The sequence below is a fragment of the Scyliorhinus torazame genome, chromosome 1 (genome assembly GCF_047496885.1).
Source record: "Scyliorhinus torazame isolate Kashiwa2021f chromosome 1, sScyTor2.1, whole genome shotgun sequence".
Classification (NCBI taxonomy): Eukaryota; Metazoa; Chordata; class Chondrichthyes; order Carcharhiniformes; family Scyliorhinidae; genus Scyliorhinus; species Scyliorhinus torazame.
In genome coordinates, this window is record NC_092707.1 from 303,396,064 (window position 1) to 303,411,736 (window position 15,673).

Below are 15,673 nucleotides of genomic sequence, written 5' to 3' on the forward strand. Positions count from 1 at the left end.
TGTTTCCATTGAAGCGATGCTGATACTGTTGAAATTAAATGTTTTTTTTAATAGTCAATGAGCAATCGTGTTTTTTAGCCCATTAATATGGGTCGGGTCAGTTTTGGAGTTTGTTTCTACTGTCGCCTGATAGATGTGTTGTATTTGAAAGACATTTTGCAGAATGTTTTTATTTAAATTGTACTAACTTTTCTTTAAACTAGGACATTTCAGCTCATGAAAGCAACCTATTAGGGGCGTTTTGTGATATGAATGTAAGTAACAGATTTTTGAATAATTTGACATTATTTTTGGTTTTAGAATTTTAAAAGGACAAGTAAATGTTCATTTTGGAAGGAAAATTGTTTAGGACTAAAATTCTTACAAAGTTTGACATGAGCCCAAATACAAAAGCTCCATCCATGCATGTATACATGATTCTAATTTTAGCTTTTCCCAATGCCATGATTCATTCTGTTTAATGGACAGAGAAATTAATTTGGAGAGATTAGTTTGCCAGAAATAAAGCCTGAGCTGTAGTAGAGCTTTTTTTCATGAAAACTAAGCTGGTGCAACATGTAGAATCCTCATATATCCAAACAACTCACAAATTATTTTCCTGGATGTATAAGGGGCTAAGCTTGTTGATTATAAGGTATCACTGTGCGGAGTCTGCACGTTCTCCCCATGTCTGCATGTGTTTCCTCCGGGTGCTCCGGTTTCCTCCCACAGTCCAAAGACGTGCAGGTTAGGTGGATTGACCATAATAAATTGTCCTCAGTGACCAAAAAAGGTTAGGAGGGGTTATTGGGTTACGGGGATAGGGTGGAAGTGAGGGCTTAAGTGGGTCGGTGCCGACCCGATGGGCCAAATGGCCTCCTTCTGCACTGTATGTTCCATGTTCTTATTGTGCTAGAATGGATCAATAACTATTTCTTGGCAAATTTAGTATGCCAGAAGTTCTGTTAAAACTGCAGTTTTTGAAACAATTACAATTAAGAAATTCCATTTGCTTGTTAAATATAAAATGCAAAATGTAAGATGAAAATATCCTTAACTAAACTTAGAAACAGTAATTCTTTGCAGGAGCAAAAGCAGATTAGTTGGTCCATTATTGGTACCACCATTTTGATCCCAATGCCATGCTCTTTCCTTAAAATTCTGTATACTTTTACGTCTCAAGTAATGATCTAAATCTCGTTTAAGAACCTGAATTTATTCTGCATCTGTGATCTTGCTTCACACCATCTCCCCTTGTGGGAATAAATATTTTTATGGAAGTATCATTCCCAGTATTTGCTTTCAGTTTACTTATTTTAAACACGTTAATCAAATCACCCCTTCTGAACCCTCTGGTATGTAACTCTGGTATGTTCCAGTGTCTTATCACAGCCAGGTTCCTACCTCTTGCCATCAGCCTGGTGAATTATTGCTGGACTTTCCCAAGGGGCCAGCTAATACTTATTCTGGGCATTCATGATAATCCATAATTCCACTGTATGCTATCTGTACAGTTATGATTTATTTTATGTTCTCTACCACTCAAGCTGAATGAGATGTTGCATTTAGCATAAAAAGCCAAGAACTGTCGTTGCTGGATGTCTGAAATAAAAAGGAAAAGTGCTGAAAGCAACCAGTGTGTCAGGCAGCATCTGTGATGAGAATGGAGAAGTTGACATTTTCAGATAGACATTTTGTCCAACCTGAAGTTCAGGAGAAGTTGATAATTTGGAAAAAAAAAACAACTATTTGCGTGCATAGACTTATTCGGATCCAATTGTAATGTTTGCATCTGTACTGAAATTGCAGAGAAAATATTGTAAAGATGCAAATTCTGTGTTGATGAATATAGTTTTATTGCACTTAAACCTGTGGAATATATATATATATGAATTTTAACTTTCTACTTGGCTTTAGAGAGGCTAAGTGGAAAGTGTTAGTCATTGCAAAAGTGTCAAGAAATAGTCCCTACTAAGTCCCTGTATTTTAATCCTACTGCTAGCCTGACTTTTACTTTTGTTTAAAAAGCACCATTTCTAATGAGGGAGGTGGGGAGAGAAAGGAAAGAAATTGCAATTTTGTTTTTAATACCTTGTGAAATATTTTGTTTTATGATTCCTTTGTAGTGACCACAGTCATAACCATTTGCATTTCTTTTGTCATCTGTTTAGGATGTGGAAGTACCTTTGCACTTGCTTCGTTATGTCTGTCTCTTTTGTGGGAAAAATGGGCTATCACTTATGAAAGATTGTTTTGAATATGGAATGCCTGAAACCCTTCCATTTCCAATAGCACATGCTTTTATTACAATAGTATCCAATGTAAGTAGTGAATTTTCTTTTTAACTTTAATTGTATTAAATTCTCAGCTAGCTGGCTGACAATGTATCAAATTTCACTCTTCACTGTAGATCCATAAGCAAGTAGCTGGGGCGATGTAAAAGAACAATGGTATTTTGGGAAGGGGCTTGCAGTACAAGAGTAAAGAATCAATCATGAATTTGTATGAATTATTGGGTAGGTCACAAGTTTAAAAGAATATGTAAGGACAGTAATGCTGTGGAAAATGTAGAATGTATGATTAGTGGAATTGTGTTGCGGAATATAATAGAGGGGAGATTCAATATATTGATACTCAAAGCTCTGGAGCATTCATGTTAAGCAGAGATTTAATTTATTTAAGAAACTGATAAAGGGTTTGATAGTCTTCCCCTATTCACTTTCATTTATCTGTTTAGAGAAACGGTGATGACATTTCATTAAATTACAATTATCTCCAAAAGGAGTGAATTTAGGAGAGATTGTCAAGTGAGAGTACCTTTAAGAACTGGGTGTTTATCAAATAGCTGTAGTGGATGTACCTTTAAGAAATGGGTGTTTATCAATTAGCTGCAGTGATGTCAGAGTGTGCGTGGAGCTGGGCTGGCTGTCTCACTTTAGTTTTGGAGCAGGCAGCTACAGTGTTATTTTTAGTTTCGTTTTGAGAGTTGGATAGCTGCAGGCAAAGCAAGCAGCTGTATAATGATCTCTCTCTACAAGCTACAGACTGTCTTTAACTCATTTGAGCCTTCCAAAGTAATACTTGTTTCTATAGAGAATTTAAACCTGCTGTCTTTCTGTAAAAAGGGTTTAACATATGGATGTTGTTAGGCAAGTTATGAAGGGTTACTTATAGAACATTGTATCTGTGGGGATTATTGGTGTTGATAGTTATTAAGATATTTACTGTGTGTTTATAACGTGTCAACTGGATTCATAAATAAACATGGTTTTGTTTTAAAAGTACTTTAGATCTCTGTTGCATCACACCTGTAAAGTAGGCCATTGTGCTCCCCATAACCACAATCTATTAAAAGTGCGTCAGATGAACTCCATGATACACTTTGGGGTTCTCTAAACCATGGCCCATAACAAGATGACTTTACATAGAGTTGATTAAGCTTGAGTTACTTTGCCACAGCAACAGCAGCAACTCCTATTTATATAGCATCTGTACAAAGTAGTATGTCTCGTGTGTTTGCACATGAGTGCTATTAGACAAAATGACATGGATCACATTAGGAGATATCCGAGCTGAAGAGGTAGGTCCTAAGGGTTGTCTTAAACAAAGAAAGAGAATTAGCAAGGTAGAGAGGATTAGGTGAGAAGAACGAGGAAGGCTGACCAAGAGTGTATTGGAATATTCTACTAGGGGTAACAAAGACACGGATGGGGGTTTCCACAGGAGATCAGCTGAGATGTGAGTGAAATTGGGTGATATTACAGAATATTGGTGATGGCATGAATATGTGGTTTAAAGCTCAGCAGAGTCTGATATGAAGCCAATGTTGTGAACATTTCTGGTTCAGCTTCAAACAGTGACCAGGTAGAGGGATGGAGTTTGTGGCAAGGATCAAAGACAATGGCGTGGTCTTCTCAGGACTTCATTGGAGGATATTGGACGAGCAGTATGACAATTCTGAAGCAGTGGAGCGGTTGCAGGAGTTGGACGTGCCAGCATGTATATGGAAACTTCAGAGGTTTTCACATAACGTTGCTGAGGGGATGGCATGTAAATGAGAAATTAGGGGTCCAGGAATGGATCCTTGGAGATGACCAGAGGTGTCATTGCGGGAGCAAGAAGAGAAGCTATTGCAGGTGATTCTCTGGCTATGACTGGATAGATGAGAATGCTGCCGGATGAATGAAATCCTGTCCAGCTGGACAATATTGGAGAGGAGTTGGACAAAGATAATGCGGTCAACTTTGTCAGAGCTTTAGACACGTTGAAAAGGTGGGGCAGATACATGGAAATCATTTTTGACAGAACAATTTGGGGAGGCGGCAAGGTAGTGCAGTGGTTAGCACTGCTGCCTCACGACGCTGAGGCCCGGATTCGATCCCGGCCCCCGTCACTGTCTGTGTGGAGTTTGCACATTCTCCCCGTGTCTGCATGGTTCTCACCCCCACAACCCAAAAATGTGCAGGTTAGGTGGATTGGCCACGCTAAATTGCCCCTTAATTGGAAAACAAAAGTCAGGAGGTCAGTCTCTCTAGATAAAATATGTCAGTCTCTCTAGGCAAAATATCCACTTCTGACCTCTTCTAGCCAAATTATTTGTCGTGGGTCACTTAGGTTTCTGGTCAATGATGACCCCTCAGGAGGATGCTGGCGAGGGAATTTGACATTGATAATGCTGTCAAAGGTGATGGGGAGATGGTTGTATTCTCTTGTGTTGGAGATGATCATTCTCTAACACTCGTATGGTACGCATGTTATTTGCCACTTATCGGCTCATGTTTGAATGTTGTCTGGCCATGTGTCCTTATGTGTGCATGCACCCGTGCACAGGAGCGCTCTCTCTCCCTCCGTATTTGTGTATGCCAACTCACTCTGCCTCAAACCATTCCCTCATTATTTTTACCATGACTGCTTAGTGATAGACAAAATCAATAAAAATCAGTGGGGTAAAAACATATCCCTGGCTGGAATGATATTAACTCAATGGAAGACTATTGTGACAACTGGAGGCCAGCCATCTCAGCCCCAGGACAACACTGCAGGAATTGCTCAGGACTGATGGTGGGAGTGAATATTTAAGATTATGATAGACCCAATTAACTTCAGCTACTGCATCAATAATCTTCTTTCCATTACAAAGTCAGAAATGGGGATTTTTGCTGAAGATTTTCAGAGTGTTCAGATCTATTCGCAAATGTTATATAATTCAGTCCACGTACGCATTCAGCAAGAGGGGGTGGTTTGAGACCGAGTGAGTTGGCATACACAAATACGGAGGGAGCGAGAGCGCCCCTGTAGACGGATGCGTGCACACATAAGGATACATGAACAGATACTGGGAGAGACGAACAGATACGCAACAACTGGATTTTCAGGGACACATGGAGCGAGACTGGCTCCGAGACACAGGCAGTCATTGAAACACCAGATCGAGGGACAGAAGGAACGTGAGAGGAATTGCTTTCAGTTAATGGTTCTTTCTTTGGAGGAGAAAAAAGAGATGGAGTCATTTCATTTTTTCCAGGTTTTTTCCTCTCCTCTTCCATCCTTATCATTGTAAAGATTTTAAAATCCAAATTGTGATGGGTTTTTACTATCTGGCAGATGTCTGTCCAGGTGTAACCAATTTGTGTGGCATTTAAAAAATAAAAATAAAAAATTGATTTGTCTTTTTGTTACGACACTCTGGGCTAATGCACGGTCAATTCCAGCCCCACTTGACTTGGAGTGAATTAACCTATAATTCTTAGAAAAATACCCAAAGTCTTTGACCATTGGCTGCCCAACAATCACAGTAACCGGGTTTATAAGTTTAAACACAATTACTGTTTGTTTATAACCAGAACTGCAATGAAATATGCAGAAAATACATCAAGTCAACTATTATCTAATTCCTAATTCCCCACTTTAACTTGCCCCACAGTTCGAGGTTTTAGTATAGATTCATTCAGGTCTCTGTAGTTTCATAATTACAGCACTTGCAGCCTTTCTGGAGAGAGCAAGCCATGGTCTTTGTTTGCAGCCCGTAATGGTTTACCTGTAGATTAATTCAGGTTCTCTGCAGGTTCCGAAATGCATCAACTCAGCCTTTTTGGAGAGAGAAGCAGGCCTTCCCCAAGTGTCCAGGATTCAAACTGAGCTCCTTGGGTCTCTTGAAAATCATTCCACTCAGGCAGGATCCAATCACCACTTGTTACTGGGCAGAGTACAGCCCTTGGGGCGAATTCATTTGTATTAGCCAATCAATCAAATCAAGTGCCACCCCTTCTCTCTCTCTCTCTCTCTCTCTCTCTCTCTCTCTCTCTCTCTCTCTCTCTCTGGTGCCAAAAGGTCTGAAGCACCAGAGTGTTCTCTCCTGTAACTTCTGAATTCCTCACTCTGTTGCTTGGCGATACATGTCCATTAATCACCCGGGGATCAAAAATGATAACAGCAAAATAAAAGAAAGGGGAACTAAGGGAATAAACAGGAAGGACCCTTACACTTAACTGACAATGTTACAAGGCTATGGCCCTTTATTTTTGAAAATACGAATTTTCACATTTCAACTGACTGGAAATTTTGCAATTGGAAATGAAATAGAGCAAACTCCTTTAAAAACGCAAGGCCACCTGCAAAGGTGAAGGTGAAAAACCAAATCTTGGGAGTGTGAAGAGAGGGACATTTGCAAGTGTTCAGAGACTCTGAAATTCATTACTGTCTAAGGAAGAAACATTAAATTACAAAGTAGAAGCAATGGCTGCCACAGACAGACCTACCCCAAATGGGTGAAGTATAACAGGCCAGCAGCTTGCAGCCACTGCAGATAGATTGCAAGTGTCAAGAAAGTTTTCAGCTGATGTCAAAGTTTCCAGCTGAAGAAACGGGCTGAAAAGCAGTGTGTCGCCCTCTTTCTCTTTTTGAAGAAAGTGTGTCACTTTGTTCGAGAGGTTGACTATCAAGAAACCGACCAGCAAACCCATGATTTCATAATAATTGGAACATCTTCTACATCCAAGAAACCAGCTAACCTAAATTTGCTGCAACAATTAAAATCTGTGCCTCGAGGAAAATCAAAGGACACTTGACTGTATATTGTTTTAACTTTTTTTATTGGACTCTAACGTTCCTTATACTTGTTTGTGTGTAGTGTCAACTTTTTTTGGGGGGGGGGTGTTTAGTGATTAATAAATTTTCTCCTTAATTCAAGCAAACCTTGTTTAATTGGCTCCTTATTGCACACTGCATGAATAGTTAAATGCGTTTTGATTTGGAAAAGTCATATCCTTGTGAAAAATATTCTTAAACCTTTGTTGTGACCAACTGAGGTTGACCAGAGGGGAGCCAGTTCACTCTTTCTCACTTGTACTTGAATACCCTGCAGTTAATGTGACACCAAGACTATGCAGACCCAGGCACCACTTTAATCTCTGAGAACCAACTCACCATGCGAATGTTAGTCACTCGGTGTAGCTGGGTATGAACTGGTTTCAAAGCACCATAATACATTAATATAAAAACTAAATGCTGCGGATGCTGGATATCTGGAAAAAACCCCAGAAGATGTGAAAAAACTCAGGTCAGGCAGCATCTGTGGAGAGAGAAAGAGAGTTAACGTTTCATGTCAGTACGACTTTTCAGAGCTGCTCTGAAGAAGATACATACGGACTTGAAACGTTAATTCTTATTTCTCTCTCCACAGATGCTACCAGACCTGCTGAGGCTTCCCAGCATTTTCTGTTTTTATTAAAATACATTGTTTTTTTTGTCCAGACTGGTGTAAATATAGAGCCGGGAATGGCAAAAAATAAAGGCAATGGGTGTCTCATCTGTTAACCTACATACCTGGTGTCGGTTCCAAGTCTTTTACGCTCTGAGCATCTACAACTGCTAGAGTGCTAGCAAAATATTTCAAGCAAGTCAGATGAAGAATCCAATTTCTCGGGTTCAGTCTCCTGATATAACCTGAAATTCGGATGATTAGTGGACAACTGGTAAGGAAGCAGTTGTACGAAATTAAAGATGAGTGCTTCCAGAAAATGTCATTCATTTTTAAAAATATGTTTATTACAGTTTTTCCATTTTTACAAAACACAACAAGCCCTCAAAATGGTACAGTACAGCATAAATACATTACAGTAGAGTCTACATAAATACAGAAAAAAACCAGGAGCACGCCAACACAGTTGGTTTGGCTTAATCATTAAACTTGGGGACTCTGTTTATACAAGGAAAACCAGTGGACTGATCAAGCTAGAGAATGGAAGAGAGGAGGATACAGCCATAAAAACATGGTAAAACGATGCACATCTTCATGTGTAACGATTGCTCAAAGAGCCAAAGAAAATCTAGGATAAGATTTCCATGTCCCGTGCACAAAAACATAGCTCCTCTACTCCAATTATACCAGAGGCACCAGTGACACATAAAGCATGTTTTTGGATATGAGACCTGCCTGTACCTTTGCAGAAGCCAGTTAATGATTCTTTAACCCCAAAACAAAGAAAAAGAAATACAAAACGTTTCGCAGAGACATTAGTTCAAGTGGGTAGTTTGCATTTAACCACCGGATGAAACAAATTCCCCAAATCTAGTACAATGCAGTGATTATTATTCCACATATAGCAAGTATTCATACAATTGGCTCAGATTATCAATCGTTGTAGGTGGCATCTCCTTTCATATGGAGAATGTTGTAGGTGGCATCTCCTTTCATATGGAGAATGAAAGGATAAAAGTTACCAAAAGGAGTAGGGGATCTCAGGATAACATGATGCCAGGATAAAGCCATGAGAACATGGCACTATGGTGCATGCCCTCTTCCACCGGGCAACAAAGAGAAAGCTATACAAATGAGATCTGAGGGGGTAAAAATTGAAACCTAACTGAGCCTCCCAAGACCCCCAAGTAATGAAAGGTAACCCCAGGAAAAGGGGAACAACAGAATACCCTCACTTGTACAATACTTGGCTTGGCAGTGTGCACTCTCATAAAGGAGCCAGTAACTCCAGGATACTTGCATCATGCCAAGTCTCGCTACACAACATGCCTCAATCCTCTCCAGTCAAGTCAGAGGCACCGTTCAGGCCCCACAAACGGGGAAACTTAAACCATTATCCACCCAGGAAATCCCATCGACAAGGAGAAAAATAATCGTGAAGACACCCATCAACAGGGTGTTTCGAGAAGGGATACAATTCTTCTCCCCCTGAAAAGATAAGGGAAACCCTCTAGAATTAAATATAACAAATTCGAGCCTGCATCAACACCTCTCCTATCCAAATAAAGAAAGGAAACCTCAGAAGGGTAGAAACACCAGGATTAGCCAACAGCGGTCAGGCAAGGTCTAGCAACATACAGTTGCAAAAAGGATACCAGGAGCAGAACAGCATAACCTCATAAGAAACAGGATACTGCCTGCCTGGAGCCCGAGACAGTCTGGCAGTCCCTATATAAGATCACTTGGAGGAGGGTGTCCTACTCCATGCAGCCTAATCTCCAACCGAAGAAAGACTCTTAACAATGCTGAAGCACTCAGATGTGCACTCAGCACCGGCAGCTAACAAGATACTACCCCCTCGGGAGCCAAATCTCAAGAAGGAGAGCAGTCCAGAAGCACCCAGAAGGGAACATCTCGGGGGAGGACGACCTCCTCTACCACCCAATATACCCTCCCCACCTGATCCAGATAAACACAGTTACTACTGGTCTAACCGACTCGATTGAGTTAAACTAGGATCAATGACACTCTGGAATAAGGGCCAAAACATCATTCTTGGATATTAAACAAAGCAATCTCCAGGCACCCCAGAAGTGCCACTTCGACCCTGCAATCAACATAATTCCACCTATTTCCCTCTAACAATAAACTCTAACAATAGGATGATATGCCCATCGTGCATTCCATGAGCCAAATAATTGAGTGACCACTGTCATTACAAAAAAGGAACTCTGACACACGATCTGCCTGAACCTTCATAGGAGACTAGCAGGGATTCCTTAATCCCAAAAGTACAAAATAATAACATGACGTAAGTGGTTTTCCTCACCCATCATGAGGACTTATAAGGCCATACCAACCATCTCTATACCAAACCATCTACCCACCACCCTGCTGTGGCGCCACTCATCTATAAATAAAGTGATGGGTACCAAAATAAAATTCCTCCGTGTAAAAACAAGGATTACAGCACACAAAAACACAGAAATGCTGCATAACTCTCATGTCATACACTGAGAAATTCATGCAGTGTTGGTTGTAACAAGTGACAAACGACTGCTGTGCTCAAATATCATACAGCCTTGTCAGGGTAAAAGGCAGTAACACAAAATCGGGTATAAGCACAAGGGAACAAAGTTCATAATTAGTGATGAACTGCTGGATAATATAACCATTCACTGAGCTTGGAAAGGCCAAAGCCATGATAGGATTGTCTAGCATCCATGCAGAGTTTTACCGAAGCCGTAGCACCTCCCCTTGTCATTGTCCTGAAGTCCCAGTAGAGAGAAACCTAGGCCACGGCAGTTGGCGTAGATCCGTCGAGTCTGGCTGCCTCCAACCATTTGCGACGAACATAAAGGACAAGACAACATCAGGCCAGTGGTCGGAGTCCTCTACCTACTCCAGTCCTTGAAGAGCAGATACAATGTGTTCCATCACACAGTCTTCAAATTGAGGTTGTGAAAGCATGACAGCCAGTTCTCAAAGGAAATCCCATCTCCCCTCGGGGGTCGGACGCACAGATGCCCCATCTCCCCGAATAAACTAGGATGTTCGACGTACCATGCAGCAGCAGGATGAGCTCCCACCAAAGAATCTACCCTATCGACTGACAGGATTCTCTTCTCCGCTTCATGCATTCTCTTTAACATCTTGCATTCATCAGAATGAGTACCAATAACCTGTGTCAGGGAGCCAAGACCATCGCCCACAACTTCACTCCCAATGGCAGCAACGGCATTGCTGAAACGTAGGCCTGCCCACCAGCGAAACCACAGTTGCGGACTGGCCCCCACCCTGGAGGTCTCCAACTGCCTCAAGCAAACAACAGTTTTCTTGCCTTCACTCTGCCCCCCTTCGCCAAAAATCTTCCAGGAACATAGCACAAATTGTACACACCAGGGTCAAATAATTATGGGCCGTGCATCAGAATGGATAAAAGGATTGAAAAAATGAGTAGCGCCAGAGCTCCCAAAAAAGCAGCTTCCCCTGCGCTTAAAACACGTGACCCCCCCCCCCACCATTTAATTAATTTTAAAGAGAATTTGACATTAGGTACATCTCCACCAGACTCGCATTTCTGCCATCTAGCAATCCTTTTGTGTTTTACACCAGATTTTGCTACATTGCCAAAGCTCCTTCCAAATCATTTTTGAAAATTTTAAAGTACCCAATGCTTTTTTCCTCCTAATTAAGGGGCAATTTAGCATGGTCAATCAACCTACTCTGCACATCTTTGGGTTGTGGGGGTGAGACCCATGCAGACACGGGGACAATGTGTGAACTCCACATGGACAGTGACTCGGGGCTGTGATCAAACCCGGGACCTCGGTGCCATGAGGCAGCAGTGCTAACCATTGCGCCACCGTGCCACCTGTATGAGCCTTAAACTTCAAAAAGGAATGTCCTTGAAATCTGGAGGTTTTCATTGCAGAAGATCCTGCTGTTTGGAAATTTTGTAGGTTGAGATGTATTTGTGGAGGGGTGCTTTAGGTTAAGGGGTTTGCTAATTTATAGTGTTTAATCTCCTGAGCAGGTTCTGTGCCAGCTAATATTAGCTTTAAAAAAAAAAGTGAAAATCGGCATAACTCCTTGCCATCATCCCAAATTTTAAAATTATAGGTTCCTATTGTTTTATAGAGCTGCTTGGCAGGATTATCGTCATGTGCTCCCCCAGAGCTTGTTGAGACACACTAACTTGTTTGCAGCACAAGTGTCAGAAGTTATACTGCCTTTGTGGCCCTCAACTGTTGCTAACTTTTGGTTGGCTCTTAAATGTTGCCCGTTGTATCTTTACTTAATTTGCTCTGTTTCTATAACCTTTGCTCTATAGTTGCCAGGTATCTTTATGATACCGCCACGAGGTTCAAGTTCAAGTACTGATCAATAACTCAACACACCAATTAGTAAGATTCAAATCAAAACACATTTATTATACACAGTAAATCACTACTCATGCATAGACTCTACTTTCTAGACTATTCTCTATCACTAAAAGGCCTATACTTAGCTTTGGAATTGGCCCACCATGTCAGGGGAACAAATGGCCTTTCGTTCGATCTGAGTCTGCAGGATTCAACAGCTGGTATGGACTGGTAGCTAGGAGCGCCTATCTCGTAGCGTGCGTTGACTGAGACTTACTTAGTTGATGCAGCAGCTGAGACAGGTCACTCTCAAGGGTTGATTCGAGTTGCTGAGTGACCCTACCAAGAAGAACGATTTGAACTTGGGGACTCTATTTTATAGTTGTGGCCCTCAACAACGTCGAATGTCTCGACCCTTGCATCACATCATAATTGAGGAACTGCCTACTTGGCAAAACTCACCTCATACGGGTGGAATGTTCAAGAAGGCAATCCAACACCACCACCGTTAATAACTAGCGATGGACAATAAATGGTGTATTTTACCAGTGATGTCCAAATCCAGAGAATGAACAAGAAATATGAAATCACAGTGACTCAATAAGCTTTTCCATTTGGATGACTCATTTTTTTATTTGTATATAATTTAAACTGCAGTCGAAATGCAAGACTGATAAAATTGGGGATATATATATAAGTGGCTGGGGGAGTACAGAGGTGAGCAGGTGGTGAAGATCAAGGCGAAATGGGAAGTGGAGTTGGGAATGGAGATCAGTTGGGGAGTATGGAGTGAGGCACTGCGAAGGGTAAACGGGACCTCCTCATGTGCAAGGATGAGCCTGATGCAGTTTAAGGTGGTGCACAGGTTGCATATGACTCGGGCGAGAATGAGTGTGTTCTTTCAGGGGGTAGCAGATGAGTATGAGAGGTATGGGCGGGGGCTAGTGAATCATGCGCACATGTTTTGGGGTTGTGAAAAATTGGGAAGATTCTGGGCGGGTGTGTTCACGGTCTTAGCCAAGATAGTAGAGGAGGAGGTGGACTCTGATCCTTTGGTGGCGATATTTGGGGTTTCAGAGAAGCCGGAGTTCATGGAGAGGAGGAAAGCCGATGTCGTGGCCTTCGCCTCTCTGATTGCACGGCGACAAATTTTGCCGGAGTGACGGTCAGCATCGCCACCGGGGGTAGCAGCATGGTTGGGTGACCTGTACGACTTCCTGCGGTTAGAGAAGATAAGGTATGAGTTCAGGGGCTCAGCAGGGGAGTTTGAGTAAAGGTGGGGGATGTTCGTGACCGTGTTTGAGGAGCTGTTCGTCGCAGGGGTGTGGGGGGTGGGTGGGTGATGGGGAGAGGGAGGGGGTGAAAAAGAAGAAAAATCTGTTGGGAAGTATGTTTCCCGGGATGTTGACTTGCTGTAACCTGCTTTGATACAAGTTTGTAATAAAATGCGCTTTTTAAAAAAAAAATGCAAGACCGATTACCTAGTAACCCCATCCCCTAAGTGTTAGATGTCATAATGGGGCTAATTGTTATCTTATTAATAATGTGAATTGCTTTTGTAACCATTTCAAATGCAGCTTTCCTGCCCTTGTTGACTATTTCGTGGTAAAATTTCCATGTCACTGGAAATATCTGAGCACTTGAATTGAAGGTCTTAATTTTGTAGCAAAATGAGATCTTCTGAAGTAAACCCAGGCTAAGCTCATACCAAAAGTTGCAAGTCTGCATTTGCAAATGAGCACAATATTGAATTTTGAAAGAAAGCACCGCAGATTAAACTCTGTAAAGCAATGCTATGATTATGATATTATCCAAAAAGGTGCTATAAAAGTCCACAGTGCTGGTTCATTACTTAGCAAATGCTAGAAGACTGATTAAGAGAAACCAAGCACACCAAACTGTGGTTAGCAGATTTTGAGAGGAAAATTTATTGAAAATTCAGCTGACATTTAATTTGCCAGTGAGAGCAAAGGCTTGTCTTTATGTGTGTTTATCTGGTTGCTTCGACTTTGTGGCTGGATTAGTTATTAGATTTTGCAGCCTTGCGTATAATGTGTGTTTTGGAGAAAAAAAAGTCAGAAGGAATACTCTTTTGTTCATGGCCCATAACATGATTCGAATTTAAAGGCAGAGAGTTGGGAGAAGCAGGAGTGTTCTCTTCATCCCTGAAACTCAGGTTTGTATGGGATATAGATAAGAGAATGTTGTTTGCTGATATTTAAACTTTTACTCCCATTACCTTTAACACTCTGATTTTCGAATTTGATTCAAAAACTCACCACAGAAAGATAAGGCTTATCTAAATTGAATCAAGTTAGCATCCATGTTTAGACATGTATTCAGGTTGAGCTTGTCAATTATTTTTATTTCCCCCCCCTTTTGTAGCAATGACCAATATCCAGGATGTCAGGTTTGGTCAAATTTATGTGAAATTAGCAGCTCTGCAACTATTTAAAGAGACCTTTTCGCTAGGCACCCCATTGTTAGTGTAATTAACTGTACAGCATGAAACAATGAGGAGCCATGCCAAGGGACTTGTCAGGACTAGGAATTACCTGCCCCAGAGCGTCTATGAGAAGGAGCAATCTTTCCAGAGGAAGCTACACTGATGCATTTGGGCACCCTTGAGAAATGTTAAAAGAGGACCGTAAGCCACATTCTAACTCTTACAGGGCTTTGTTGGTGGCCAATGAAGGTAGCTACACCCCTCACTTTATGCTTGATGGTCATTTCAGTTGAGCACTAGTGGCATATGCAACATTGTCCAAATGCACTGAAAGTCTGAAATCCGCAAGTCACATCATGTTCCACAAGGCTTCTGACTTCATTACCTGTTATATGCCCCAGCATGGCAAAGGTGAAACCGTTGGCATTCCACAGGATTGTTGGATTCCCCATAGAGTAGGGAACTGTTGATGGAACTCTGTGTCTGAAGCACCATTGCATACATCAACAAGAAAGAAGAGCATTTTTTAAGTGAGATGAACCTTTGTGATGCCTAATTGGATGACAAATATCAGTGCAGCTCACTAGGGAAATGAATGATCTCTTTGGCTTCAGTATGCAAACTTAGATGATTCCTTCACCAATGTGTGGCAAATATCCTAATGGATCTTAGGTGGTGAGACCTAGCCTTTGACTCCCTACTGGTGGCACATGACAGGTATAACTGCATACAGTAAGTAGCCATGATGTGGAGATGCCTGCGTTGGACTGGGGTGAGCACAGTAAGACGTCTTACACCACCATTCACCTGAGGAAGGAGCAGTGCTCCGAAAGCTAGTGTTTGAAACAAACCTGTTGGACTTTAACCTGGTGTTGTAAGACTTCTTACTGTGCTCACCCCAGTCCAACCCCTGCTCACCCCAGTCCACCCCAGTAAGACGTCTTACACCACCATTCACCTGAGGAAGGAGCAGTGCTCCGAAAGCTAGTGTTTGAAACAAACCTGTTGGACTTTAACCTGGTGTTGTAAGACTTCTTACTGTACAGTAAGTAGTGGAGAGCATGATAGTGGCAGTGAAATCAGGCTTCCAGTGCCTGACCAGATTGTGGGTGAGCCAGTACTCATCGAACAATTTGGCGCGGATTATGGTTGTGTGCTGTGCAAAGCATAACTTCTCCCTGCCGA

The 15,673-nt window shown here is 41.7% G+C and overlaps 1 protein-coding gene across 9 annotated transcripts in view; it reads left to right on the top strand.

Annotated features, from left to right (window-relative positions):
- Positions 1-15,673, top strand: part of usp34 (ubiquitin specific peptidase 34) — a 446,082-nt gene that overhangs the window by 92,624 nt on the left and 337,785 nt on the right. For all 9 annotated transcript variants that reach the window (XM_072507777.1, XM_072507780.1, XM_072507781.1 and 6 more), the window contains exons 4-5: positions 204-254; positions 2,151-2,300. In XM_072507777.1, the coding sequence (XP_072363878.1) occupies positions 204-254; positions 2,151-2,300 (201 nt within the window). The remainder of the gene's footprint in view (positions 1-203; positions 255-2,150; positions 2,301-15,673) is intronic.